This window comes from Triturus cristatus, chromosome 9 (assembly GCF_964204655.1).
Source record: "Triturus cristatus chromosome 9, aTriCri1.1, whole genome shotgun sequence".
In the NCBI taxonomy this organism is placed as follows: Eukaryota; Metazoa; Chordata; class Amphibia; order Caudata; family Salamandridae; genus Triturus; species Triturus cristatus.
Window position 1 is genome coordinate 73,829,868 of NC_140592.1, and position 27,607 is coordinate 73,857,474.

At 42.5% G+C, this 27,607-nt stretch overlaps 1 protein-coding gene across 1 annotated transcript; it reads left to right on the forward strand.

Moving 5' to 3' along the window:
* The first annotated feature begins 84 nt into the window (after positions 1-84).
* LSM3 (LSM3 homolog, U6 small nuclear RNA and mRNA degradation associated) lies at positions 85-25,978 on the forward strand. The gene is made up of 4 exons (XM_085627553.1): positions 85-241; positions 7,841-7,951; positions 24,655-24,750; positions 25,605-25,978. The coding sequence occupies exons 1-4, from the start codon at positions 221-223 to the stop codon at positions 25,683-25,685; spliced, it is 309 nt and encodes a 102-aa protein (XP_085483679.1). The 5' UTR covers positions 85-220; the 3' UTR covers positions 25,686-25,978.
* Positions 25,979-27,607: the final 1,629 nt, after the last annotated feature.

Consider the following 27,607-nt stretch of genomic DNA (forward strand, 5'->3'; position numbering starts at 1 on the left):
ATTGCAGTCTTTGTATTCTTTTACACTTAATTTCTAAGAGACCTACGAAAACGCCTCTTTTACAAAATGGCCGTTTCCTTTTACTATCAAGTATGCGGGATCCCGCTTCACCCTTGTCCTTCATTTGTCTCTGCCATTCGGCACAGGACACTTGCATTTCTCCGCTAGCAGAGCGTTGCCGGTTCGAATCCTTCTTTGGTGAAAGCGCTGCTTTTGAAAGATGGCTGACGATATAGACCAGGTGAGGGGTGCCGCGGCGGGATGTGGGGGAAACTAACGTGGGAGGCCATTCCATAGTATACAATTAGAGTAACGTCTTTTGGTGCTTTATTTGGTAGCGGAGTAGAGCATGGTGGGCCTTTTTATCCACCTTACTGTGCTTCTTGTTGGTGGCTGGACACAGAGAGTAGAATGTGAGTTGTGTGTTTATGCAGAGTAACTCTCACTGCGACCACCCTGTTGCCCATACATTGCATGAGCATAACTTGCAGTCTCTATATTCAAATAAATATTGGGTGATACTGGGGCACAAGTTCTAAAACAAGCATTTGCAATGGAATTGGTCTCGCATTTGTCAAAGTTGGAGCTAATGGTGTTGTAAATGACAATGTTTTTTTACTTATGTTTATGGAGTGGATGTGGTGTGGAGTTATATTATGTGGATTTGATTGAAATTGTTAGATGTGGAATAATGTGGTGTGGAGCGGATTTGTGTAGTGGAATTATGTGGCATGTGTGCAGTTGAATTAGGTGGATAGTAATGTGGTATTGAGTGTACTGGAATTATGTAGAGTGGGATTTAGTGTAATGGAGTGTAAATATGTGTATTTGGTGGTGTGGTATGTAATGGAGTTTAATTATGTGGTGTGATGTTGAATTGCGGCATGATGTGGAATTTTGTCATGTGGGTCGGATGCATGTGTTATGTAATTGTTTTGAATTATGTGGTTTGTTGTCAAATTATGCGGTGTGGAATGGACATTTTTGGAGTTGAATTTTGTGGTGTGGAACAGTGGCGTTGTGAGTGAAATGATGCTGTTGGGAATTATGTGGCATGGTGTGGAGTGTATTTATATGGTTTGTTGCTGTGTGGCATAGTGCATTTATGAGGGGTGTATTTATGTGGTACTGAGTAGAGGGTAATTAGGCACTATTGATAATTGTGAGTGTGTTTAGAGGCTATCTTGAATGTATTTTATTATCCTTTAAAAATAGAAGTTAGAAACAGCTGCAAGGGGCTCTGTCAAAAGACTTTGATCTGTAGCGAATCCTCAAAACCAGGTTTGTAAAGAAGCAGACTCTGTTAGTGTTACGAGGCCATACCAATGGCAACACACACTCTATAAGAGTACAAGCAACATAACTGTTATTACACAGGTAGTAGACAGTGTCCACACACACATCGCACCCAAAGAGGGTGTGTATTCTTACTCACACACAGTTCAGACCGTGAAACTGAGAGCACACTGACTATTAAAAATGGAGAAAGCAGTAGCACTACGAAATTATTAAATGAAATGAGTACAGAGTACTTTTAAACACACTATACTTTCAATGTACCATCACATTCACAGCCAGTCACTTTCACTGCCTATCTACCAATCATTTCTGGTGACAGAGATATAATGTTCCATCATGATAGAGCGCACAATGTTTCCAGTAGAGATTCTTCACTAATAAATACATTAAAACATATAATACAAATACACAAAAAAGTCAGTGTGCACAACAGACACACAGAGCACAAACAAATTGACACATAGCCTGTATAAAGTGATAGGAACCCACAGAGTACAGCAGACACATAGAAAGTACAATATACTAACATAACGCAGACAGTGACACAAAACTGACACACAAGAAGAAAATACAAAAAAAAAGCACTCATTAAGAAGATAATGAAACAGAAAGCGGACAGTGACAACACTCAGGTTGCATGCAATGACACGCAAAGGATGCAAAGATTGTCTTACACCAAGAACGCAAAAGATGCATGCGCTTAGTTGAGACTGGAAAAAGAGAAACTCAAAAGGAACACTGACACACTGAGTAGGGATTGTGACACACACACATGGTAAACATAGTAACACACGAGGATAAAGACAATGACACACAAATGGGAGCATACATTACAACTACATTTATAACCAGTAACACACAGGGTGTATATAATGACATACAAAACATCTCACAGATTGAAGAATAGCAAATCCGTAGACTGCACAGCAATTACACATATACGGCTAAACAATATGTGCAGACAGCATCAGTATGCATGCACATACTGCCAAAGGCATGGTATTAGTACCACCTTGACAACAGGTTTTCAGTTCAGTGATTTAATTAAACAGGTTGGTGCATTGCGGCTAGGAGGTTATTGTTTTGACTCCAATAAACCAACTAAGGTAACATACCTGAAAGAAATTGCTGGTTAAAGGAAAATCTGTGACTGAAGAACTGGTGGCACACATAGCCATTATAATGACACAAAAAATGCACTGACAGTGCCACACACAAGGTGGTGATAGTGACACACACACGTGGCACATACACTGAGTGCACAGTGTTCACATCATATAAACGTAGGATGAACACTAACACATTCAATGTAAGACGGTAGCACCCAGGGTACATACATATAGGAGTCCAATACAAAGACACGCTGGTTGCACGCACAGGATGGAGACGGGAACACACAGAATGCACATGCTATTACAAACACATCGGATGCACACACTGAAACATCTAAATTTTACACCATCCATGCACTTTGTCAATATCAAAATGACTGCAGCTGACATTAGATAGGAGGACAACTGTTTGATTCCGGTCCAGGGAAGACATGGCTTGGCAGTTTGGGCTGGACTGTTCCCATGAAGCACAGGGTCAAGACTGATTTGCATATGGCCATGTCTGAACTGGGGTGGCGTGGTGAGAAAAATAACGATGGATTAAACCCAAATCTGTGACTGGGGGTGAATGTTTTGCCAATGTGCAGCATTCCGCCCATCATCTTGTGTGTTTTGCTTTTCAAGGTAAAAATAAAGTCAGCGCGGAAAAACTCTATCTCTGAGAGCTTGCGCAATGTCCTGAAATAAGGCAAAAGTAGGCGCTGTGGGTAAAACAAAGTCAGCGCAGAAAAACTCTCTCCCTGAAAGCTTGCGCAATGTCCTGAAATAAGGCATAAGTAGGTGCTGTGGGTGTGATACCCCTCACACTTGCAGGCACAACAAAGAAGGAGCACAGCAGCGCCGGTTTCCAGGGCAGAGCTGAGAACGCTCACTGCGGGGTTGGGGCGCTGTTCCTCTTCCAGAAGTAGCAACGGGGTCCAAGGATAGCAGCTGGCGAGAGTGTAAAACGAGGAAGCAGTCCTCGTGACCTCATGCCAGTAAGCAAAGTCACAATAGCAGGCACAGGTTCTCTAGGCGCAGTAGCGGGCCTACGGGTGACTCGAAGAGAGCAGGAGCACTCGGTTCCAACCGCACACGCGAGGAACCCCAGGTGGTTCCGGGAAGGTCTTACCGCATGGGTGCGCGGGCAGACAAACAAAGGCTGCTTGCAGCTTCCCAGTACCAGCGGGCGAAAATGCGGTCAGTCACGAGCCTGATCGGGCTTCTGCAGCGTATCGAGCGCAGTCTCAAAGAACTGCTTCACCAAAGATCCCAACAGATACTGACTCGTTTCAGGTGACAAGCACCGGATCCCCCTGGAGGAAGGCTATATATAGCAGCCCTGCCTCCAGGGAAGAACCGGTTGCCTGCCCAGATGCATTCTGGTAGGTGTAGTTCCCCCTACCGACCCACATGCATACAACGCCTGGGTGGGATCCTGACCGGAACATCTCCCTGTGATCACACAGTCATCAAGGAAAGGTTTCACATTTGCCCGTTGCAACCTCATTTCCTTCCATTGTTGTGTATATGTTTCTATGTCCATCCAAGTATTTGACTGACTTAAAGTAGGGACAGGACCTCATTCAGGGATGTCAAAGTCCTGACGAAGGTCACTGACTGAGGTTGAGCATCCACAATCGTCCGAAACATATTGACAGTCTAATGTTGATGGATTGAGAGTCGATGTAACCCCAGTACCATCCTACTACATAATCTTTTCCTGGTATCCGACAATAAACTCATTTATTTGGCTAATGCCCTAGGCAGTTTTCATCTCATTATGTGTGCCGTCAAAGAAATCTGATCACTAATTATAATATCCTGAGCTCCCCCTTTGTGGTTGTGTCCACTTTAAAGTTAAAGTATTGGCACATTGAGGATAAAGGAAAGGCCTGATAATGAAGCAAGCTGCAAAATGTGGGTGAGGGCTTCTTTTTCCAAAAATGAAGGATCTTCTTTACAAAGATGAAGCAGCTGGAAATTATTAGCTACTATTATTTCACTACTCCTTTTTAGGTCTCGGCTAGCGAAGGCCGCGCTTGCGCAGTCTCGCTTGCGAGATTTAATGTTTTTCAGTAGTGGGGCTTGAACCCGCCCCTCTTCTCCATTGGCTGGCCTCTTAAATGCTGGTCAGCCATTGGAGAAGAGCTTTGTCTGTCGAAACAAGGCCCGTCTCTTTCGGATTTAGGGGTGTGTTTTTCCGCTTCTTTGTCTTTTTTAAGCCCCGTCCCTTTTACACTAGGCGTGGTGTTTTTTTGTTTTTTTTTTTTTCAGGGACGTTCTCGTGTTTATTAGGTCTCGGCTACCGAAGGCTGCACTTGTTTTTTTGTTACTTTCAGCGCAAGGCGTTCAGTGTTTCCACACATGGGCAACTCTTACTCAGCAAAATACACATTCTGCTCAAAGCACCTGAAACGATCATGCAGCTGGGTGGACAGACTTACATGTGGAGTTTGCTAGTCACCGTGTTTCTGGGGGCGATGACGGAGCTGCTCTTCAGCCTGGCAGCCTCGGAGGCGACAACAGCGAGCCTCTCAGTGGATTTCTCGAGTTCCCGCTTACTGGCCGCCCTCACCTCGCTGTGTAGGTCAGCACTCTTCGCAGCTCCGTGCTGTTTTCCTGCTATAATTTGCGCGGCTCCACGGGACTGATGCCGCTGCCCCGCTCTGTGAGGTCCGCTGGGTGAGTCACTGCCAGATGCGGGCCCCTGGGGTGTGGCGGCGGCAGCACCTTTTGTTGTGGAGACGGGCCCCGGAGGCAGACAGCCCTCTACCGGTGGGGTGTGGGGGATCCCGGGGTTCACGACCCAGCCGGCCGAACGCTTCGGGCCGGTGTTTATAGGTTCTCAGACTCCATTTTAAGAAGCAGGTCTCCGCTTCACAGATCTCTGCAGCATTTGCATAAACCTCTAAGCCATTTCCTGCACTGCAAGAGGTATCACTTTGCTCCCTGTCCTCATTCTTAGAAAATATGCTGAACTGATTAAGCGATCCAACATTTGCACAGAAGTACTAACAAGGCACAGAATGTGCTGACATTTTGAATTGACAGCGTATTTGTAGAAGCTAATTCGGCAAGGTTCCGGCTGAGCAGGGCACGCGCTGGGAGCGTTAACTCTAACCGTTTATAAACTCGTTTGGCAAACGTAATTGCGTCACGTGAGCGATTTTAGTACTCCATGGCAACATCTACTCCGCAAGGGAATGCACGGAGATAACTCGCAGCGCTCTAGCGTCTGAAACTCTAAAGAAGGCCCTCAGAAAAGCACACCTGGGCGTAGATTTGCTGAGTCGAGGAACAGTTATGCTCTCTCCTCTCTCTTACAGGCAGGCCTGCTTCCTGCTACAACCAAGCAGCGTTCTCTCAACCTTTCACGCTTTGAAATGCTCCTGGTTGCCTGCCCCTCTCCACCGCCTCAAATAAAGTACTTCTCTTCCCTGTCTGTCCAGCAGTCGAACATTGCACGGGTTGTTGCTTCAAAAGTGAAGTGTTCTCTGCTTGAATGTAATATCTGAATTAGGGACTGTCGGTTGCTTCTCTGAGTAACATTTCTTTATAATTGGCGATTACAATGCCAATAGAGATTAACCCCTTCAGCGCTGCGCGGATTCCCGCGCAGTGCTGAAGGATCTGAGCGCGGGCGGGGCCATGACGGAACGGTTCCGTCATAAGCACAGCCCAACCGACGTGCATGACGGAACCGTTCCGTCTCAAGCGTCGAAGGGGTTAAGCTATTGACATTGTAAATAACAATGCCGTTTCTTTCAATGTTTTTTAAAAACAAAAACAATGTCATGAGCAATACCAATAGCTCTAACTTTAACAAGGCCGAGACCATTGCATTGTAAATGCTTGTTGTCATTTGTATGTTATCTTTTAGGAGGAAGGAATAGTTAGTCTAGCATCTCACTCCTTGTTGTGAATACGATAATGAAAATGAGAATGCTGTCATAACTAGTTTAATCACAGTATGACACCAAAATGTAGAAGAGTTTCTTTTATTTTACAGGACAAATAGATTCCTAAAATTTATGAAATTCAACACCCCTGCTCTTCTTTCTTCCTTCTTGGTTAATATCCTTCTGTATCCTCCCCCCTGTTTGTTGTTACTGTGTTCTCTCTTCTGTCCAGCTTTACCTTTTTTTTTTTTCCCCATTGTTGGCTGTGAACACAGAAAGTTGCCTCTGTATTATACTGAATGAGTGAAGTAAGTGAGCCTGACTTTCAGGAATTGTTGATGTGGAGGTTCACCCCCATAAAACTCAAAAGCAAGTACTGTCAAAGTCAATAGGTCTGGCTCTGATGTACTGCTGTATGCACACAATGGCACGCACAAAATATGATTGTGCCATATATATATCCTGCCTCTTTCTGTGCCTCCCTTTTGCTTTGCCCTAATTTTATTCCTGTGCCTCTGCTTACATGCATTAGAACTTTAAAGCTAGGCCAGTTTCTTTGTCAATGCTTGTTATAATTTGTCAATCTATAATGGCAATCGGTCGTATTTGAACGCTATATTAAAAATACCAAAATGGCTTTATGTGCATTATGACATATGCACATGCATCAGCACCATTTTCATTTGCTTTTCTTTATTCCAAAACCCATTTCAGAATGGTTGCCCATGTACCTGCGTACATCATCACACACTAATGGCCATTTTGGAATTTGTTCAGGCCTATGCAAACAAGCATTGGCAAACACAGTAGCCTGCCCTTTTAATGGCAAGACCTGTTGTCTTCGCCATTGCTTGTTAATTAAATCAGCTTACTTGGAGCTTGAGCAGGTGTTTTCCTTTCTTCATAAATTCCTGATTCCAGCCCTGCTACTGATGTCAGAACACGTATCGAGTGTAAATTATACCTAAACTGTTACAAATGATATCCATACATCACAAAGTCTTGGTTTCCATTCATGTCAAGATTGTCTATAGAACATGGATCTCTTTGGAATATGGGATCACCCTGGCTGTATAGATTTCTTTATTTTCTACCAAAGCAGTTTAGCTGATATTAATCTTCTTTTGTATTCTTTACCCTTACGAAGACTACTTGAAAAAGTGTATCTTGTGCCTGCTCCACCAATCTATAAATATGTGGAGCGTATCTGTGTGACTATTATAAACCTATGAAGAGTTGAATAGTGCTGCCATGTTTTTCTCTTTCTGAAATGCAAAGTGGTTGTTCATTCCCCGCAAATTGATTGCCGTGGGGCTAGTTCTCTACCAGTTGGAATAAACATTAGTCCTACTGGTAGGTAACTATTCCCATTGGCTGGTATCAAACTTTGCGAACCAGAATGACCAGATCAAAAAACGAAGAAAATAAAGCTCGAGCTGGTAAATTATTTGAATTCGTCCGAGCTGTATATAATCTTTTCATTTTTTGTATTTGAAATTACAGAGTGCTGTTTCTTTTATAATTAAATCACTTTTTATTTTTTTCTAGCAACAAGCAACAAATACCGTAGAAGAGCCTCTTGATCTTATCAGGCTCAGTTTGGATGAGCGAATCTATGTGAAAATGAGAAATGACAGAGAACTTCGGGGCAGATTAAATGTAAGTAATACCATAACTCTACAACCATCCATCTGCCTTATCTGTAGAACTGGGCGTTTGCTATTGTGGCACGTCCATAGTGGGCTTGTCTTTGCTCACTCCTCTGTGTTACCTGAACCCTAGCATGGACTACTGTTTTGTGTCATATCATGTGTGATAGTTATAGGAAGCCATAGCAAGATGGTTGGTGTTTTGCTTTGATCCTGCACGTGAATAGGAATACACTCTTTGTATATCTGCATGTATTAGTGTTCGAAGATTTTTCCTGTGTTTGTCGGGCCATGTGTGTCTGTTGGTAAAAGTGTTTTCGCTTGCATTATGTTAATCTGTGTATGTTTATGGACCCCTACTTTTGACAATTACGCTTGATAATGCCAACCTTGCCTTCCCCATTCCCTGACACTGATTAGCTCACAGACTCCATGAACATGCATGCAGTGTAAATACCCCTCTTGCATCTTGTTGTGTAGGTTAGCTTACTCCTAACAATTATTTTTTATTAACCCATGTTGAGTACAGGTTTGAGGATGCAGTGGTATATAAATCACAGTACTTTGTGCATAAAGTCTTAAGCTGCTGTAGGTCTTGAATGTTTGTTTTTTCTTTCAGCTGAATTAAGAGCTTAAGGCTTTGCCAATGTTTTTAGCCATGTTGTACACAAGTGTGTCTGCTGTTCAGCATGTCTAAAAGTTAGCGGAGTGTCATGTTGTGTCATGGAGTGGCATAGAGTATTGTAGATTTGGGTGGCATTAAGTATAATGAGTTGGGTGGTATAAAGTATAATAGAGCATCATAGAGATGGGTGGCATAGAGTATTGTGGAGAAGAGTATTGTGTCGTTGAGGAGAGTGCCGTGGAGTAGCCTAGAATGGAGTGGAGTGGCCTTGAGTAGACCGGCGCAGATTGGCATAGACTGGAGGATGCGTGGTGTGGTAGTGCACTGCCATTGCAGATAACACATTTTCAATTGAAATGGCCATTACATTTGCACAGACACTTTTACTGATAACTATATAGAGCACATACGATAATGTGTGGATATGGCGTCAATTATCATATTGATTTTGTTTTGGTCGTAACAAAATATGTTTCCACCACACTTCTGAATTACAAAAAAATTGCTTCACTTGTGCTTTTCTATTTCTGATATATATTCTGAAATACTTGCACAGTTAATTCACAGACGTTTAACCCCTTCTGTGCCCATGACGAGCTGGACTCGTCATGGAGCACAGTCGCGCTGTGCCCATGACGAGTCCAGCTCGTCATGGTGCATTCCCTGGGGAATCCCTCTGGTGCGGGCACCAGAGGGATTCCCTTTAAACCTAAATAGCCTCGGGAGCTGGGGAAGAGCTTCCAGAGGAACCCCCCCTCCCTTTCACTGTAATGACGATCGGCGCGCATGTCGCGCCGATGTCATACAGTGGAAGTGAAACAAATTAGCCAAGAGGCTCATTTCAGTTTCACTTTCTACGTGCTCAGGGGGCTATCTCAGCTCCCTGAGCACGTAGAAAGACGGGAGAGGTATCGTTGGAAAGGGGAGAATCTCCCCTTTCCAATGGTACACCTCCCCAGTGGATCCCTGCTTGGGGATCGCCACAGGAGGGCGATCCCCAAGCAGGGAATCACCCACTAGACACCAGGGAGGGGGGAGCGGTCCCTTGGGCAAGGGCCTTTGCTCCCTCCAGTAACTTTGGCGCAATTTAGTCTTTTTGCCCCCCCTGGGGGGCAGATGGGGGCATCGGCCCCCAATCTGCCCCCCGGGGGGGCAAAAAGCCCACTAGACACCAGGGAATAAAAAAATAGAGGTGGGGGCTGCCCAAAACGGGCAGGCCCATGCCCCCACCCGCCATCATTACAGCCTTTCTACCCCCCCCTGGGGGGCAGATGGGGCATTGGCCCCTAATCTGCCCCTTCGGGGGGGGCGGAAAGCCCACTTGACGCCAGGGATTCTTTTCGCACAATTTTCTTTAGGGTGATGGATTTTATTTAGGGTGGAGGCTGCCCGAAACGGGCACGCCAATGCCCCCACCCCCCGCCACCATTACAGCCTTTCTGCCCCCCCCCCCTGGGGGGCAGATGGGGCAGTAGCCCCCAATCTGCCCCCCCCAGAGGGGCAGAAAGCCCACTATCCACCAGGGATTTTTTTGCGCAATTGTTTTTAGGGTGTGGGCTGCCCGAAACGGGCACGCCAATGCCCCCCCCTCACCCCCCCCACAAAAATGAGTCTTTCTGCCCCCCAGGAGGCAGATGGGAGCTGTAGCCCCCAATCTGGCCCCCCTGGGGGGCGCAGAAAGCCCACTAGAAACCATGGATTTTTTTGTTTTATTAGTGTAGGGGTAGGGGCTTCCCAAAATGGGCATGACAATACCCCCACCCCACCCCCAGAGAAACTCCAGTCTCTCCGCCCCCCTGGGAGGGTAGTTGGCGGCAGCGGCCCCTGATCTGCCCCCTGGGGGGGGGGGGCAGAAAGCCCACTAGGCGCCAGCGAGTATGCAGGCTTTTATTTTTATGCGTGGGGGTGGGGGCTGTCCAAAATGGTCATACCAATGCCCCCACCCCCACAAAAAATAGCCACAGTCTTTCTGCCCCTTTAGGGGCATATCGGGATGAAACCCCCTTCCCCGACTTCCCCCCCCCCCTCCTCCAGGGCGGCAGAAAGCCCACTGGGTTCCGGCTTTTTTTATAGCAATGTACATACCTGTGGATTTTGGGCCCTAGCGCAGTTGGCACGTAGGCAAACCTGTAAAAATTTTTAAAACTAGACACCGAGGGGAATCCAGGATGGGGTGACTTGACTGTCTCTCACCAGGTTCTGTTACCCAGAATCCATTGCAAACCTAAAAATGTGTCAAAAATAACACATTTTCCTCACATTTCTGTGGTGGAAAGTTCTGGAATCTGCGTGGGTCCACAAAATTCCACCCACCCCGCGTTCCCCAAAGTCTTCCGAGAAAAATGGTACCTCACTTGCGTGGGTAGGCCTAGTGCCCGCGTCAGGCAAGGGCCCAAAACCAATTGAGGAGACATCAAAATTACCTATCACAAAACAACCTGGTTTTGCAAAGGGGGTCCCATGAGTTTTTGGCCCCGGGCTTGGCGGCTATCTAGGGAATCCTACCAAACCCACACATTTCTGAAAACTAGACACCCGGGGGATTCCAGGGAGGTATGGCTTGTGTGGATCCCCCAACGTTTCCTTAACCAGAATGCCCTGCAAACCTCAAATTTAGCTGAAAACATCACCTTTTTCACACATTTTTGTGTGGGAAAGTTGTGGCATCACCGGGCTGACACAAATTTCCTACCACCCAGCGTTCCCCCGGGTCTCCCGATAAAAATGGTGCCTCACTCGTGTGGGAGGCCTAAGGACCCGCCACGGGCAAGGGTCCAAAACGTAGTGAGGCGCACTACGTTTAGGACCCTTGCCTGTCGCGGGTACTTGGGCCTCCCACACGAGTGAGGCACCGTTTTTATCGGGAGACCCGGGTGAACACTGGGTGGTAGGAAATTTGTGTCAGCCCGGTGATGCCACAACTTTCCCACACAAAAATGTGTGAAAAAGGTGATTTTTTTCAGCTAAATTTGAGGTTTGCAGGGCATTCTGGGTAAGGAAACGTTGGGGGATCCATGCAAGCCATACCTCCCTGGAATCCCCCGGGTGTCTAGTTTTCAAAAATGTGTGGGTTTGGTAGGTTTGCCTAGGTGGCCGCCGAGCACCGGGCCAAAAACCCAAGTGACCCCCCTTGCAAAACCAGGTCGTTTTGAGATAGGCAATTTTGATGTCGCCTCACTACGTTTTGGGCCCTTGCCTGTCGCGGGTACTTGGGCCTCCCACACAAGTGAGGCACCATTTTTACCAGGGAAACGCTGGGTGGTGGGAATTTTGAGTGAGCCCGGTGATGCCACAACTTTCCCACACAAAAATGAGTGAAAAATGTGATTTTATTTTTTCCAGCTAAAATTGAGGTTTGCAGGGGATTCTGGGTAAGGAAACGTTGGGGGATCCACGCAAGCCATACCTTCCTGGAAGCCCCCGTGTGTCTAGTTTTCAGAACTGTATGGGTTTGGTAGGTTTCCCTAGATGGCCGCCGAGCACCGGGCCAAAAACCCAATTGACCCCCCCCCCTTGCAAAACCAGGTGGTTTTGAGATAGGCAATTTTGATGTTACCTAACTACGTTTAGCGCCGTTTCCTGTCGCGGGCACTAGGCCAACCCACACAAGTGAGGTACCGTTTTTGTCGTAAGACTTTGGGGAACGTGGGGTGGGTGGAAATTTGTGGATCCACGCAGATTCCGGAACTTTCCACGACAGAAATGTGGGGAAAATGTGCTTTTTTTGACAATTGTTTAGGTTTGCAAGGGATTCTGGGTAACAGACCCTGGTGGGAGGCAGTCAAGTCACCCCATCCTCGATTCCCCTGGGTGTCTAGTTTTCAAAAATGTATAGGTTTGCTAGGGTTCCCAAGGTGCCCACAGGGCTAGGGTTCAAAAACTACAGCTAGTCATTTTGCCAAAAAAGGGTCATTTTTCACTGCGAAATTGAGGTGTGACCACGTTGCGTTTTGCGCCGTTTCCTGTCGCGGGCACTATGCCTACCCACACAAGTGAGGTACCATTTTTATCGGGAGACTTAGGGTAATTCAGTTTTGTAAAGGAACTGTTATTATCTATTGACTTTCGATGCATTTCTGCCTTCCAAATGAAAGATATTGTGTAAAAAAGAAGTCATTTAAAAAATGACTGATAATTCTCATGCTAGTATGAGTATTCCCAATTTCAGAAATGTGCAAATATCTACTGTTTCTAAACTCTATATTTTGTTCCCATTTCAGAAATTCATAGGTGTCTTTCATACCGATTTTTCCATGTACACATTTTTACAGAATAATTACTATATACCCGGTACATAATAAAAAACCATTGCAAGTTGCTGCTCAGTTGTTGGCTCTGGGTTCGTCGGGTTCTTGGTGAACCTACAAGTCCTATATATCCCCACAACCAGTAATGTCCAGCGGATGCAACGGTATATTGCTTTCAAAGAGCTCTCATAATTAGAAGAAGTTACAGGTGAAAACGTTGACACAAAAGGCTGTTTTTTTCCCCAACTAATTTTCAATTTATCCTAAATTTAACTGTTTGTTTCTATAAAAAAAACCTTGATGGATCTACACAAATGACCCCTTGCTGAATTCAGAATTTTGTCGTCTTCTCGAAAATGTATAGCTTTCCAGGATCCATTATTGCTTTTGTACCCATTTCTGCCATTAACTGGAAGGAGGTCAAAAGCACAAAAAATAGCAAAAATAGGCTATGTCCCAGAAAAATGCCAAAACTGTGTAAAAAATGTTGGGTTTCTGACAAGTCTGGTATCCCCGAAAAGCTGGGAAAATGGGGATTTCAACCCCACAAACCCTTTTTTGATAACATTTGCAGGGAAAAACCCAGATGCTTTCATTTGCAGCCCGTTTTTCCCATTTTTCCGAAAAAAACAAAATTTTGCTGTATTTTGTCTCATTTCTGTGACCCCTCTAGGAGAATCCACAAACCCTGAGTACCTTTAGAATCCTCATGATGTTGGAAGAAAAGGACGCAAATTTGGCGTGGATACCTTATGTGGTCAAAAAGTTACAGGGGCCTCAGCGCACACTACCCCAAATAGCCAAAAAAGGGCGTGGCACAGGAGGGGAAAAGGCCTGGCAGCGAAGGGGTTAAATTGTGTTGTGTGCTACAAAAAAGCCATAGCTTTCACACACCCAGATTATCAGATTAACCCTCTCAGTTTGAAGTTGGAGAAAGAAAAGTAAACACCAAGCTGCCCGGAAAGACAGAACCTGACATTTGACCGCTGTCTTTGAAGGCACAGCAAATGTGGTACAATAAAAACAAAATTGAAAGGCCTTTTTACAGAAAGCGAGCACTTGTGGAAGAATACAGTAAACGGGCTTTGCTCAACTGTAGGGACATGCTGGCAGCTTAAATCAAATACAGCCAGTAAATGAAAACCAAGCACATGTGAGTTACAAACCACAAAGACCATGGTAAGCAATGGGCGGAATGCATTCTTTGTTCAGATTTTAGAATGTCCCCAAGAAGTCTTTAACAACCAGACATCTGTGTCCTGCAGGGTAGGCTTTGACCTAAAACCTCCAGTATGCAAAGTGCTACAGGCTCAAACACCACGGCTAGCTAAAATTGTCACTCAGGACATTGATCCATTGGACTAGTATGCGTGTTCCACCTCCTACGCAACCACAATATGCTGTTCTCAGTTAAACATTTTGATATGCCTCTCCATCTCTTACAATGTAATTTTCATCCAAATAAACCTCAATGAAATATTGTATATGCCTTGTGTTGCCCATGGTAGGCAAGAATATTTCTTCCAGTCCGTGTGTTCCCTGTCCATTCTGTCATTTGTAGTCTTGCATTTATAATGTGAAAAGCAATACCTGAATATAAATAAAAAAACTCGAATTAAATGAGCTACTCCTATTTGACAAGTGGGAAGTTGAGAGCACTAAGCTAGTGAACACTTCCTAAATTGAACTCCAGTCCATAACTACTGAAATACCTTCCCTTATTAAAGTTATTAGAAGACGTGGGGGGTGGGGGAGATAGAGCAGAGCCCCACTCAGTGTACTATCTACAATGAATATAATTAAAATGAGCAAACTAAGTTTAGGTTAAGAGTTGAGATGAGGTTAAAGAGCCCTTAATTAAACATAATTGAATGTTTTAAAAAAACACCAACTTGATAAATGTTGGCAAAAGAGATGGTCTTTATGGACCATAAATTGCAGCACGTATTGATGAATCTGGTGCATCCACAAAATATACAATCTGTTCCCCCGAGAGTGAATATAAAGACCAGTATTGACAAGGCCAGTAGGTCGCACCTATGCAAGAACTTGTGGCTTTGCCAATATGTTTTAGCTATGTTGTACACCAGTGTGGCTGCTGTTCAGCATGGCTAAAAGTTAGTGGGGTAAAGGAGAGTACCGTGGAGTGAAGTGTTGTGGAGTAGCAGGGAGTGGTGTTGCATGGAGTGGCGTAGAGCGAGTGGTGTAGTGTTGTGGAGGGAGTGAAATGTCCTAGAGTGGAAGGGCATGGAGTCGAGCAGCAGAGTTGAGTAGAGTGTCATAGAGTGTAGTAGCATGCAGTTTTATTGAGTGATGTCCAACGGAAAAGAGAAGAGAAGCATAGAGGCTGATGCGTAGAGTTGAGTAGATTGCCGTAGAGTGGAGTAGTGTAGGAGAGTGGGATGGCATAGAGTGATTTAGAGTATAGAGTGCAGTGCCACAGAGTGCAATGGTGCACAGTAGATCAGTGTGATGTAGAGTGTAGTGACAGAGTGGCATACAGTAGAGTTGTGCAGTGGCGTAGAATAGAGGGATTGAGTGGCGCAGGATAGAGTGGGGTGGCGCAGAGTGGAATTGTGTGTCAGAGTGCAGTGATTGACGTAGAGTTCAGTGACGCAGAGTGGAGCTATATAGAGTGGGGTGGAATGTAGTGGCGTACAGCACATTGGCGTAGAAAGGCACAGAGTAAAGTGGCATGGCGCAGAGTGGAGTGCAGTAGCAGAGTAGACTGTTGTGCGGTTGTGTAGAGTGGCGTACGGTGCAGTGGTGTAGAGTAGATTGTTTTGTAGTTGAGCGGAGTGGTGCACGGTAGAGTCCCATTCAGTTTTGCAGAGAAGACTAGTATGGCGTAGAGTGGAGTAGCATACAGTGCACTGGTGTAGAGTGGAGTAGTACAGAGTAGAGTGCAGTGGCATAGAGTGGAGTAGAACAGAATTGAGTGGCGAAGAGTGCAGTGGTGCACAGTAGAGTAGTGTGGGGTATAGTGCATTTGCATGTAGTCGATTACTGAAGAGTAGGGAGGCATGGAATGGTGCAGAGTAGAGTGCTGTGTGGAGTGGTGCAGAGGAGAGTGCAGAGTAGTGTGGAGTAGGGTAAAGTGGAGTATGCATGGTGTGGTTGCATATTGCCATTACCCACGACACGTCTTTAATTGAAATGACTATTAAATTTGGTCAGACACACAGTTTTACTGATAAAAGTATACAGCGCACAAACTATAATGTGTAGAAATCTCATCACTTAGTCTATTGATTTGTTTTGATTGTATTAAAATATTTGTTTCCACCACACTTCAGAATTACCAAAAATGTGCTGCATTTGTGCCGTCCTAATTCTGATAATTTCTGACGTATCTGCATAGTTCATTTACAGACATTTAAATTTTGTTGTGCACTAGAAAAAAAATAACATTGTACAGCCTTCCTCAAGCGTTACACTCCCCATTAGCCAGCATGATTGTCACACAAATCCCCTCACTTTGAAGTCCGAGGAAGAAAAGTAAATACCAAGCTCCCTGGAAGACAGATCCTGACGTTTGATCTCTGCTTTTGAATGCATAGTAAATTTGACCAGATAAGAAAAAGATTTAAAGGCCTGTTTACAGAAATCCAGTACTGGGGAAAGAATAGCGAAAATAGGGTTTGGGTAACGAAAGGGACGAGCTCCAGCTGGACAGCCTTAAACAAACGAAGCCAGCAAATAGAAAGATGGAAAATGTGATTTACAAAACACAAAGCCGATGGTAGGCAATGCATTCCCAGGGAACCTTTTTTGAATGTCCCCAAGATGTCTTTAGGAAGCCAGACAGCTGCGCCGTCTGGTAGGCTTAGACCTAAAATCACCAGTTTGGAGGCACCGTTCACATATGAAAAACAGGTATTGCCTTTATTTATTTTCTCCAATAACAAGAATATACTTTGCAATCCAGTCTGCATGTGTTTTATGACTTATTTGGTTGTTTAAAATATTATTCAATTTTAGAAACATACCCAAAGGCACTATTTGTTTTGTTTACCGTAAGCTTTTCATATTTAAATATTTACAAAACAATAAGTTGTACTTTTAAAATATATTTCCCAAGTTAAGAAAGTTGAAATGAGTAACAGTTTTCAAGGAAATTTGTAAGACACAATAGAGTATAGCAATTGAGATTGTTCATCGTAGTTTCCTTCTATCGATAAATTTGCTTATAAGTTAACTTTCACATGGCGGGGCTTTAATAAATGGGAGATTTCTTCACACTTAATACGGCTTACTTTAATATTGATTGTAGTAATTTAAACAACATTCTTTATCTTTTTCTTTCTTATATTTTTATATCCCCAAAATTGGTTAATAAAACGCTCAAACTAGTACTTATCACTAAATTACTGGTTACCTAATAATGCTTCTTTTAAGGATATGTTTCTAATCGGATCACTTAAAATACAAAGCATTGTTTAGTTGCTGCTTTATTATTCACATCTGGAAAAATAGAAGTCCGTTTTTCCTGCACACTTGCAATCCCCTTGGACAGCAAGTTGTTTTTCTCACTTTAGGGAACTGGGTTTTTGTTGCAGTTAACCCCCCCCCCTCCATTTTTTCCCCTTCTTTTTAGCGACTAGATGCTGATTTTTGACTGACAGTGCACGGACGCCTGCTAACCAGACCTCAGTGCTCATTCCCTAAAACAAGGTGAAGTCTATTTGTACTACAATTGGCTAAGGACATTAGCATTCCTGTAAGCCCCTAGTAAATTGTTCTCCAGGTACCTAGAGCCGGGGTGCTAAAGAGGGTCCCTAAGGGCTGCAGCATATCTTATGCCACCCTAAGGGACCCACATACAAATTCCACACAGGCTGCTTGACGTGCAAACCATGAGTGAAAACACGAGTCATGCCAAAATCACTGCATCTAATATATGTAAGTCACCCCTACAGAATGCCTTGAGCCCAAAGGTAGGGTGCATTATATTTTATGTCTGTACATAAGCTGCATGAGCAGATATGTCCCTGTCATGTCTAGTTCTATTGGTAGATATTGCAAGTGAGCAGGGAAGCCATGTGTACTGTGCACTGGTCAAAACGATTGCCCCAGCTGCATAATGGCTTTACTGAAACATATGGTGTTTGTAATCAGAATCCTTGTATTAATAAACCCACACTAATTCCAGTGATGGATTTATTAAAAGGGTACCCCCTCTGCTGGTAAAGTAGCATTCCAAGGGAGGGGTCTTCAAAGAGCCCACCGCCTTTGAAATGCAAATATGGCTTCTCTCACAGGACAGGAAGCTGACCCCCTTTGTTCAGAGCCCTTTGGCACCTGGACAGGCAGGAAACTTAGCTATGCAGGAAGCGTGTTGCACTGCCAGGCGGGGCACACCTCTATGGTGACTGTCTGACATGAACACAACTTTAGAACTCCCACCATATTGGCTGTGGTGGAATTAGGAATTATGGCATGGGGTGATGCCCACCCTCCACAGGCAGTGGTCATCTAGGGGGTGTAGTGACCCTAGGGTAAGTAGCCCATAGGCTATTACTCCTCACTCCCTTAAATTGAGTTTTTAGGGGGCACCCTGTTAACAAGACTTCAGATTTCGATGAGAGAAGGAGTGGACAAAAGAAGGGTCCTGTCACGAGAACCGAGGAGCAGCGACTGACTCTGCGCCAGCCTGACTGCTGCCCCCAACAGTTGTGAAAGAAGTAGACTTATCCTGCCGCTGTGCAATCTCCAAGAAACCCAAAGTGCTGCCAGTGCTTCACCAATTGCCTGAAGAAACTCCCTTGGAGTAGAGGAGCTACTCTGCTGCAGGCACCAAAGACACAAGGTGCTGTCCCCCGAGTTGTCGCTCCCAGGCCAGCCTGTGGCAGCAGCTCCCCAGGAAAAGGACCCTGTACACTGAGTGGGAGGACACCGGAACCAACCTCAGCCGCTCGGCACCAATACCTGATGACCAGACTCTTGCAGCAGCCAAGGCTTGTTGTGTCCAGTCTGAACACCAACGCTGAGGAAGACCGACCTGCACGTCAAAGGACTGACTGTGAGACCCACATCGTGAGTGTGTGGAGCAGATTAATTAATAATCTACTGGTGCAGGGTCACCACTTCGCCACGGGTTCTTAACAAGTAAGGAGGAATCAACACTGGAGCGAAGTCAAACCATAGGTCCTTTATGTAAGCATTCTTGAATGGGTCTCCATCCGACAAGTACCATCAAGATACCCAAGGAGAGAGCACACCTGAATGATGGTTACATGGGTTTATATAGCAAAAGTAATAGACAAGGAACGCCCAGAGGTAAATAGAGCTTTGGGAAGAACACACAATGGAGACAATCTGTAAGAATCCACAACCTTGGTGCCTTGTGTAACTGTCGCGTCCTGAAGCTGCACAACAAGATAGGCTATCTGAGCAAACTTTAAGGCTTTACCATTGTTAAACACACGAAACCCAGTGCAGACATCAGCTGTTTGTTTGTGCTGACTTTGCATGTTTACGCAGCCTACAATGTCTCAATTTAGATTAGTTTACCTATTGTTTATGCAGGTGTGGTGTCCAGGATAGAGTCAGGCTGAAAACAGAACAAAGGTGAACATGGACGAGGCACAACTGAATTAGAAAACAAGAGATTCGGATTTTAAGGTTTCACAAGTGGCCCAGCTGTCCTGTTTCCCCTCCTGCAGAAAACAAAGAAGTGAGTCTGACTGCCACCACTGTGATACCCACATTGTGAGTGGCCCAGCCGTTCTGTTTGCCCTCCTGCAGAAGAGAAAGAAGTGAGTCTGTGACCGCGGACGCCTCAAAGCACCTATGTACACGTCCGTCCGAGTCTAAGGGAGGTGACGGTGCCAACGTGGGTCCCCAGACTGACAAGAGCTAAGCCCAGGCTTGGGTTCGCCCAGACTGCACGTCCATGCTGCCTGCAGCCTCGTTTTGAAGGCCCCCTCCAAGCCTAAGAGACTCCTACACTGGAATCCGACCCCAAAAGACCCCACTGCACCCGATCCCTACAGCCCAAGGAGAAGTGGACCAAGGGTGTCCCTGTGTGCCCAAAGATCTCAAGGGTCGATCACCCCTGTGGGTTCCTCCGCTGTGGTGCCCCATTCCCAGCTTGCAGCTTCTTTGTAACCGGGTCGTTCTTCAATTGAAGTGAATGGTCCACCTGATGCCATGACACACCTCTGCACCTGGATGCACCAGAGCCTCCTGAGGTGACCTGTTGCTGTGGCCTTGGACCTTACCCCATACTCACCTTAAGTCCAGAAGAACAGTCCCGTAAGTCGCTGACCAGTACCCGAATGTAATACTTGTTTTTCCACCTTAGAATAACACCGATCAGAAAGTGCACTGTATCCACCTTTGAAAACTGTAAAAATTCATCACTCGAAAAGTACTTGCCCGATTCTGATGATCTTGGTGTTTAAATTAAAGTACTTGTTATCTTTGTGTGTGTGTGTGTGTAATAAATGCTTAGCACTACCCTCCGATATGTTTAACTGCTCACCCACACTACCACAGAAGAGAGCATTTGGAGTGTCATTTGTGCCTCCGTAATTCCTCTGGGGTTGGCTTGAACTCTTTACACAGTGTACCTATTTTTGGTCCAATATATGAAGAGCCAGCTTCCTATACACTTGCCACATTAAAATTTTTTGAACAACCAACATCTTAAACTTCATTGTGTGTTAGCACTCTGGTGTACTTAATACTTCTCCCCTAAAATTTAGCACTAGGCTCCATGTTGGATTTCTACAGTCCAAATTTGTGATGAGAGCAAGCTTGTAGCCCACATTATTTTATGTGATGCAATATAAACATGTACTTTATATGTTAATTTAAAACTTTCTATCTTGCAAGTATCCAAAATATGTGAATTTCCTTAATCTATGCAGTTAACAGCGACAATTATTTTCTCTAGTATATTGAGTGGATATTGAACCCCCCCAGAGCACAAGAATAATTTAAATGTTTGAGAGTGTCATCACACTAACCCGTACACTATTTGATTGCCATATTAAAGCAACTTGATTGTGTTCTATGTAGATTTGATTATATAATTTAACAAAAATGTGTGTTCTGTTCGACGTATAGAAATACTGACAACAAATGTATAATAGTATATGTTTCAAATATTGATGCATAGGTCCTGTACTTTATAAGAAATTAGGATATTCATTAACAACATTGAAACCATGAGTAATACTTTGGAGTCTGCCTAGCCCAACCTTTGTTTTAACATCACAGTCTCTCTTTCATCTTCTTTGAAGTGGTATATAATAAATGCCTACAAATCTTAGGTACTATTCTTCCCTAATAGGCGAGTCTCATTAAATTAAACTACTAAGGGGTATCTATTGTCCTTCATTTTTATCGCTCTAATGTGTTTCCACAATGAGTATTTTTAACAATGTAATGGAAGAACCACCATATATTTGATCACATACACATCCCATAGTATATACACAATACATGATTTTACAAATAAGCAGTGAAATTTAGTATTCTTAAAGATAAGATTTCTGAAGCTGGTAGTTTTGTTATAAAATCTAAGCACAATTACCACATTTATAGAAAACATTTGGTTTACTAGGTATTAACCTCTTCAGTGCCTATGACGAGATAGTCTCGTCATGGAGCACGGTTGCGCTGTGCCCATGACGAGACTATCTCGTCATGAACCCCACCCACTAGTGCAACGCCCGGCACAGGAGGGGGAAAGGGCATGGCACTGAAGGGGTTAATAATGATTGTTCTTTGGCATTTTAGTAACCCACAGCATCACTCATACCCAAGATATTCTTAAGAGTCTTGAATTTTCTGAGGTTATAGTAGATTCATCTGAGATTGGGGCAGAAATATCTGGATCTAGTTTAGAGAGATGCCAATGTCTGTTTAAGATTTAAAAGGTGACATTACTTTCAGGATTGCAATTGGTTATTAATCATAATGTTTCATCTTATTTTTTCAGACTTCTAGTGATTTTGTTTTATATACAATTTTCCTTGTAAGACCTCACAATAGAAATCGTTTTGTCTAATGGTCTAAAATTATATCCAGTTTCTTCTTATTTGTTTTTAATATTTTATAATTCCTGTTCAAAGTCATATTCCCTACAACATAGTTTCCTAGCTCTCCGGATTTCCCCAAAAGGTTTCTTTGATTTTTGTTTGTAAGGATGATTAGACGTAACATGAAAGGTGCAGTCAGAAGAGGGCAGTTTTCTGCATTGCCTGCTGTTCTGTTTCCCTCCATGTGTAAAGATTTCTACATCCAGAAATATGATCTTATTACTTTATTCTGTAGTAAGAGGAATTAGTCATTTTGATTCAAAAGAATATGGAATTCTATCAAGCTTTCATAAGTGCCCTTCCCGATTCCCATTAGATCATCTATGAAGCATCAAGACATAGGTTTATTTTCCTAAGAATATCCTGTTCAAAGGCACCAATGAAAAGATTTGCATATGAAGGTATGCTATTTTAAACCCTTTGCATTGCTTGTATAACTGATCCTGAAATAAAAAAAATATTTTACATGTTAAAGTCGATCATTCCCAGAATTATATTAGTGTGATTCAAATAGGTAGCAGGTATTGTCTCTAGATATTTTCTCACCATCTGCAAACCTTGCTCCTGATCTATTATAGTATATAAATTACGAACATCCAAGGTAACTAAAATATAACACCTACATTACAAAATTTAGTAGACCCCACACAATCAGATGCGTTTTCAGTTTGTGAATGAATCCCTGATATAATATAGCACCGGCAAGTAAGTGGTCTATTTTCATGAATTTGTAATGATCAGACTGTATTGAAGATTCTAGCCACTTTTTGCACCAGCTCTCTTCAATCTACAGAATGCAGGTGCTCCTTTCACGTAGTTGGCTCGTTCTCATAATCCTTAATTACTGTCCTGCTACCACCTTTTATAGAGTTACAAATCTAGATATATCCACTTCTAAAGCCTCCAATGCTAACCTTTCTATCATTTATTTTCAAATCATCTAAATAAAGTTATGCATCCACAGAATTTCAAAAACTCAATTAGATACATATTATAATCAAGTACCAACTTGAAGAGAGAAGAAGTCACTTTATTCAGGTCATCCGCTCTCACTCTACACAAGGTAGAAACCCAACATTCTAAAGTGAGCTCCCGGACTACGGTTGCCCAGTGAATGATGGCAGTACTATTAGGATTATTGTTATGGACAAAATTAAATACACTTATTTAATTAGTTTAAAATACAAAAACACACACCAATATTCAACAAACTAAAGAGTTTAGTAGTAAGAGGTTAGTAAAGAGTTACGTAACCTTACTTTAAAATTAATTTCTAAAAAATGTAAGGCATTAAGCGGTGTACAAGAGGAAATGTCAAAAATAAACAAATGCTTCCTTGATGAAGTAGCAGACAAGAATAAACCTAGAAAGACTTTGCAGTCAAGAAAATGGGAGACAAATTATATATATATATATATCCCGTAAAAGCACATCGGTTGAACCAAAACAAAAACTTATATCCACATTAATGTTTTTTCGGCAAGTTTGTCTTCCTAGTAGCATACATTCTGAATAGATGAACTGAAGGGACAGTCAACTGAAGGTTTTTGTTGATCTCCTTTCATTGACAAATATGCATATACTTGAATATTGTTGATTGTTTTTTTGATTTTTTTTGTGTTTATTTCATGTACCGACCTCCTCGACATTTGAGGTTGGCATGTATTTTCTTGTTTTTAAAAACTCGTGTTTTTATGGATATCCTCAGTAAATTTAGAAACAGTGATTTTAAACAGGCAGGTCTGTGTAGACTGGCATTGTGGTACATGAGTTCTGCTGTGTTCTTTAGACATGCTCTTTTTTCTTCTATAGATTTATATTTTTAGGATTTAATAGAGTAAATCGTACTCCGATGAGTGCACTTCTTGTGTCATTTGAGAAATTATTGTATTTGTTTGCTTTAACCTTTTTGTCATTAAGGACTGAACCTTTGACTTAACTTTATTCAGCAGCATTGGTAATGGGCTAGGTCAAGCATTGTCATCGAAAGACTGACCAGATTCAATTTAATCTCTAACAATGGATCAGAGCCTATACTTTTGAATCAAGTTTTTCTTTCCTTTTTCCTCCTGTAATACAATGACCACATATTCCTGCAGCATTATGTGTTTTTTAAGGTGTATAGGAGTATGATAATGTCAGTCACACTACAGATTCATTTTCGTTGTTCAATAAACTTGTTTAACCTGCCCTATTTGACTTTGTTTTTGCGTTTTTAATAAGTGGTCCCCAAATTATAGCAGGGTGGTCACTTTTGCAACTTGGGACAATTTTTGCATTACATTTTTGCATACCAAATAGTCCAGATTCCGATGAGGTGTACAAATGACTGTCCCAGAAACTAGACATTCAAAGTTTGTTTCTCGTTCTGACTAAATTCATATAACCAAACATATTCATAAAACTGCATGAAGCCTAAAGCCATAATCTTTTGGGGAGGTGACTTACTCTACCTTTTCTGGAATGTTGCCTACTCACTTTATCACACTCCTGCAGTCTCTTTTCTGTGCCATGTTTGTAACTCAGTTAAATTTAAAGTTGACACACTTTGCCTTGCAATGCTAGAGATTTCTACCATGGTTTAATTAGTCCTTGAAAGAAGCTCCGCATTTCTTGACTTTAGTTACATGGCAGATATAGTTGGGCTTAGCACATCATTTAAACAAACGTGGGGTTGCTCAATAAAAGAACAGTTGATATAGACAACTTCAGCTAGTTAGTAAGACACATTCTTTATGGTTCTTGCATATTGCACGTTGTTGAACATAAACTGTTTTTTGCTCTTTCGCAGGCCTATGATCAGCATTTGAACATGATTTTGGGAGATGTTGAGGAGACCGTAACCACAATAGAGATCGATGAAGAAACCTATGAAGAGATATACAAGGTAAGATCTTTATTATGTGATGTTTGTATTTGTCAAAGGAAAGTCTTGTAAAAACTCTTCTTACATCTTTTTTCATAAACACATTGAATACTTGTTAAAACCAGATTATCAGTATTTAAGTGGTTCACCTTCTTAAGGAATACTTATGAAAGTCGTCCAGCATTTTACATTAGAACTACAAACTGGAGACACGTTGAAATTCAGTTACTTCTAAGGTTTACATGTTCAGTTGTTTTTATCACAAACATTCAGTAAACCTGTTCATGTGAGAGACGCGATAAACTTTATAGTGTGCCAGTGGACGTCCACCTTTGACAGATGTGGGGAGAGAGAGATCAACATATAGATATGTCTTTAGTCATTGAATTTTTTTTTTTTAAACTTGCCACAAGCTTAAGCTATGCATATGATAATTAAATGTGATTTGGGTTATTGGATGTTACCCTCATTGTGTATTAGAGGGAATGCCTGTTCATGATTTATAGGATTTAAAAAAAATGGATGTAAGGATTAAATTGTAGTATTTAAAACTGGAAAATAAGCTACATTTGTTGATACTTAAAGAAAAGATGCTTAATGTGACTTTATTCCCTTTACCCTGTGAGCTTTTTCACCCCTTTCTCCATCCCAGCCACATCTTACAAATGCCCCAACCATAGCTATAACAAATCTTTTAATTAGCAGTACGCCTCCATTTGAAACAATTCCTCGTAATTTATCATTTAGTATACAAGAGCATATTGCACATGACTCATTGCAGAGTGCACATTTTAGACACCCCTAAAGAATGCTGTGATTTGTAAAACATTTGTTTCCCTGGAATTTTTCTGAGTATTCCTTTTGTTTTCTTTCAGTCTACAAAACGCAACATACCCATGTTATTTGTACGAGGTGATGGTGTTGTACTCGTTGCTCCACCTCTGAGGGTCGGCTGATGCTATAATTTACTGTCTTCTCTGAATGTTCCAGTTTACACTTATGTTCAAGTATTCTGTTTTTATTTTTATAGTTACTCATTACTCCAAAGGGGTTGGTTGTTTTTGTTTTGGGTTTTCTTGTTTTTTAAATTTGGGATTTGTTTAAATGTGCTTGCATGGTAGTATGGAGAATACAGAAACCAAATAGGAGAGCATTTATTTTATTCCCATGGATAATTCTGAAAGACCTGTCCTGTTTTTATTTAAATAATTCAGCCCTTGCAAAATGTAAATAAAACTATTGGCTTTCACTTCTTTTCCTGTCTCTTTATTTGTTCCTCTTTGTCTATATTAAATCACAAGTATGTTCAAATTTAAAATTCTGAAGCTTCCTGACTCCTAAGAAATGTTTTTCTGCAATAGTTTGTAAAATCACGTCTATTCATCTAATGGATTTCTGTGGTGTATTTTAGTACTGCAAGTCTTAACCTGGGGTCCGTGAACCACTAAGTTTCAGCAACACCTTCTCAGGGTGTTCGAACTGTTTAACATTGAAAATTATAAGATGCTCTGTAACTGAAAGAATTTAAAATTGGAGGGCAAAAAGTAAGGTGGTATCCTTACCTTGATTTTAGGGAGCAGCACAAGTGCTGCAAGCAAAAATAGTCGATTGGTGACCTCAATGGAAGCACAAGAATGTGCTGATTTTAAATTGAATAAAATGCACACAAAAAATGTGTACTAGGAGAAACAAAATGCAATGATAAACTAGAGTCCTAAGAAATGTTTTTATGCAATAGTTTGTAAAACCACGTCTATTCATCTAATGGATTTATGTGGTGTATTTTAGTACAGCGAGTCTTAGCCTGGGGTCCGTGAACCACTAAGTTTCCGCAACACCTGCTCAGGGGGTCTACAACTGTTTAACATCGAAAATTAGAAGATGCTCTGTAACTGAAAGAATTTAAAATTTTAGGGCGAAAAGTAAGTGCGGCAAGCAAAAATAGTTGATTGGTGACCTCAATGGAAGCACAGGTGTTGTGCGGATTTAAATTAAATAAAATGCATCACAAAAATATTGTGTACTAGGAGAAACAAAATGCAGTGATATACTAGAGTCTAACAAATCACTTGGGGGAAGATGTATCATCATTGTATTTTGCGAATCCATAATAGCGAATTTTAGCGATTCACTATTAAGGACTCGCAAAATGCAATTATGTAGGTTTCGCAATAATTGCGTTTCCTACATATTCCTTAATTGCGAAACGCAAATCGCGATTCGCAATTAAGGAATACCTTCCCATTTGACATTCCTCCCCACTCCTCAACTATGTTCTCTTAATTGCATTACCCTCTTGCAGGTTCCACTGTTCCTCTTTCTGTCTTATGTTTATTAAATTAATATTACATGACCTGAAGAGGCAGTGTCTTGTTAATTTTGTACCAGTCGACCTTGAGACTCTGCTCAGACCATCCACGTGTTGAGTTCTTCCAGTCCTTTCTGAATGACCAAAGTCACCAATGTTCTTACCTCCTTTCTTGTGTTTCTTATCCATCGATATGGATACTTTTGACCCCTAGTCTTTTCACGGTTTTGATGCCCTTCATCAGGATTGTTTATTCTTCCTGTGTCCAGAACATTCCTGACAGGTCGGTTGGGGCACAGTGGTTTTAAGAGGGGTGCATTTCACAGAAATAAATTTAGATGGAGAACTCCTAGAAAACTATGATTTGTGAGCATGCCGTTGGATTTTTGTGAATTTTTCTTAAAAGAAAAAAAGATAAGTTGTTGGCATGATCCACTTTGTCATACAGGTGTCCCAAGTACAAAGAAGTGAGCCACCCTCAGGTCATGTAAATGTCCTAATTTTTCAGCTTTTGCGTGTTCATTTGAGTTTCATTTGCCGGAAACGTTGTTTTGATTGTTCTGTCAGCTG

What these genes read in the sequence shown, in the direction of transcription:
- LSM3 (XM_085627553.1), top strand. Translation starts at nt 221, where the DNA reads ATGGCTGACGATATAGACCAG. An exon ending in TGGCTGACGATATAGACCAG is followed by an intron (nt 242 to 7,840) that starts GTGAGGGGTGCC and finishes ATTTTTTTCTAG; the next exon opens with CAACAAGCAACAAATACCGT. An exon ending in AACTTCGGGGCAGATTAAAT is followed by an intron (nt 7,952 to 24,654) that starts GTAAGTAATACC and finishes GCTCTTTCGCAG; the next exon opens with GCCTATGATCAGCATTTGAA.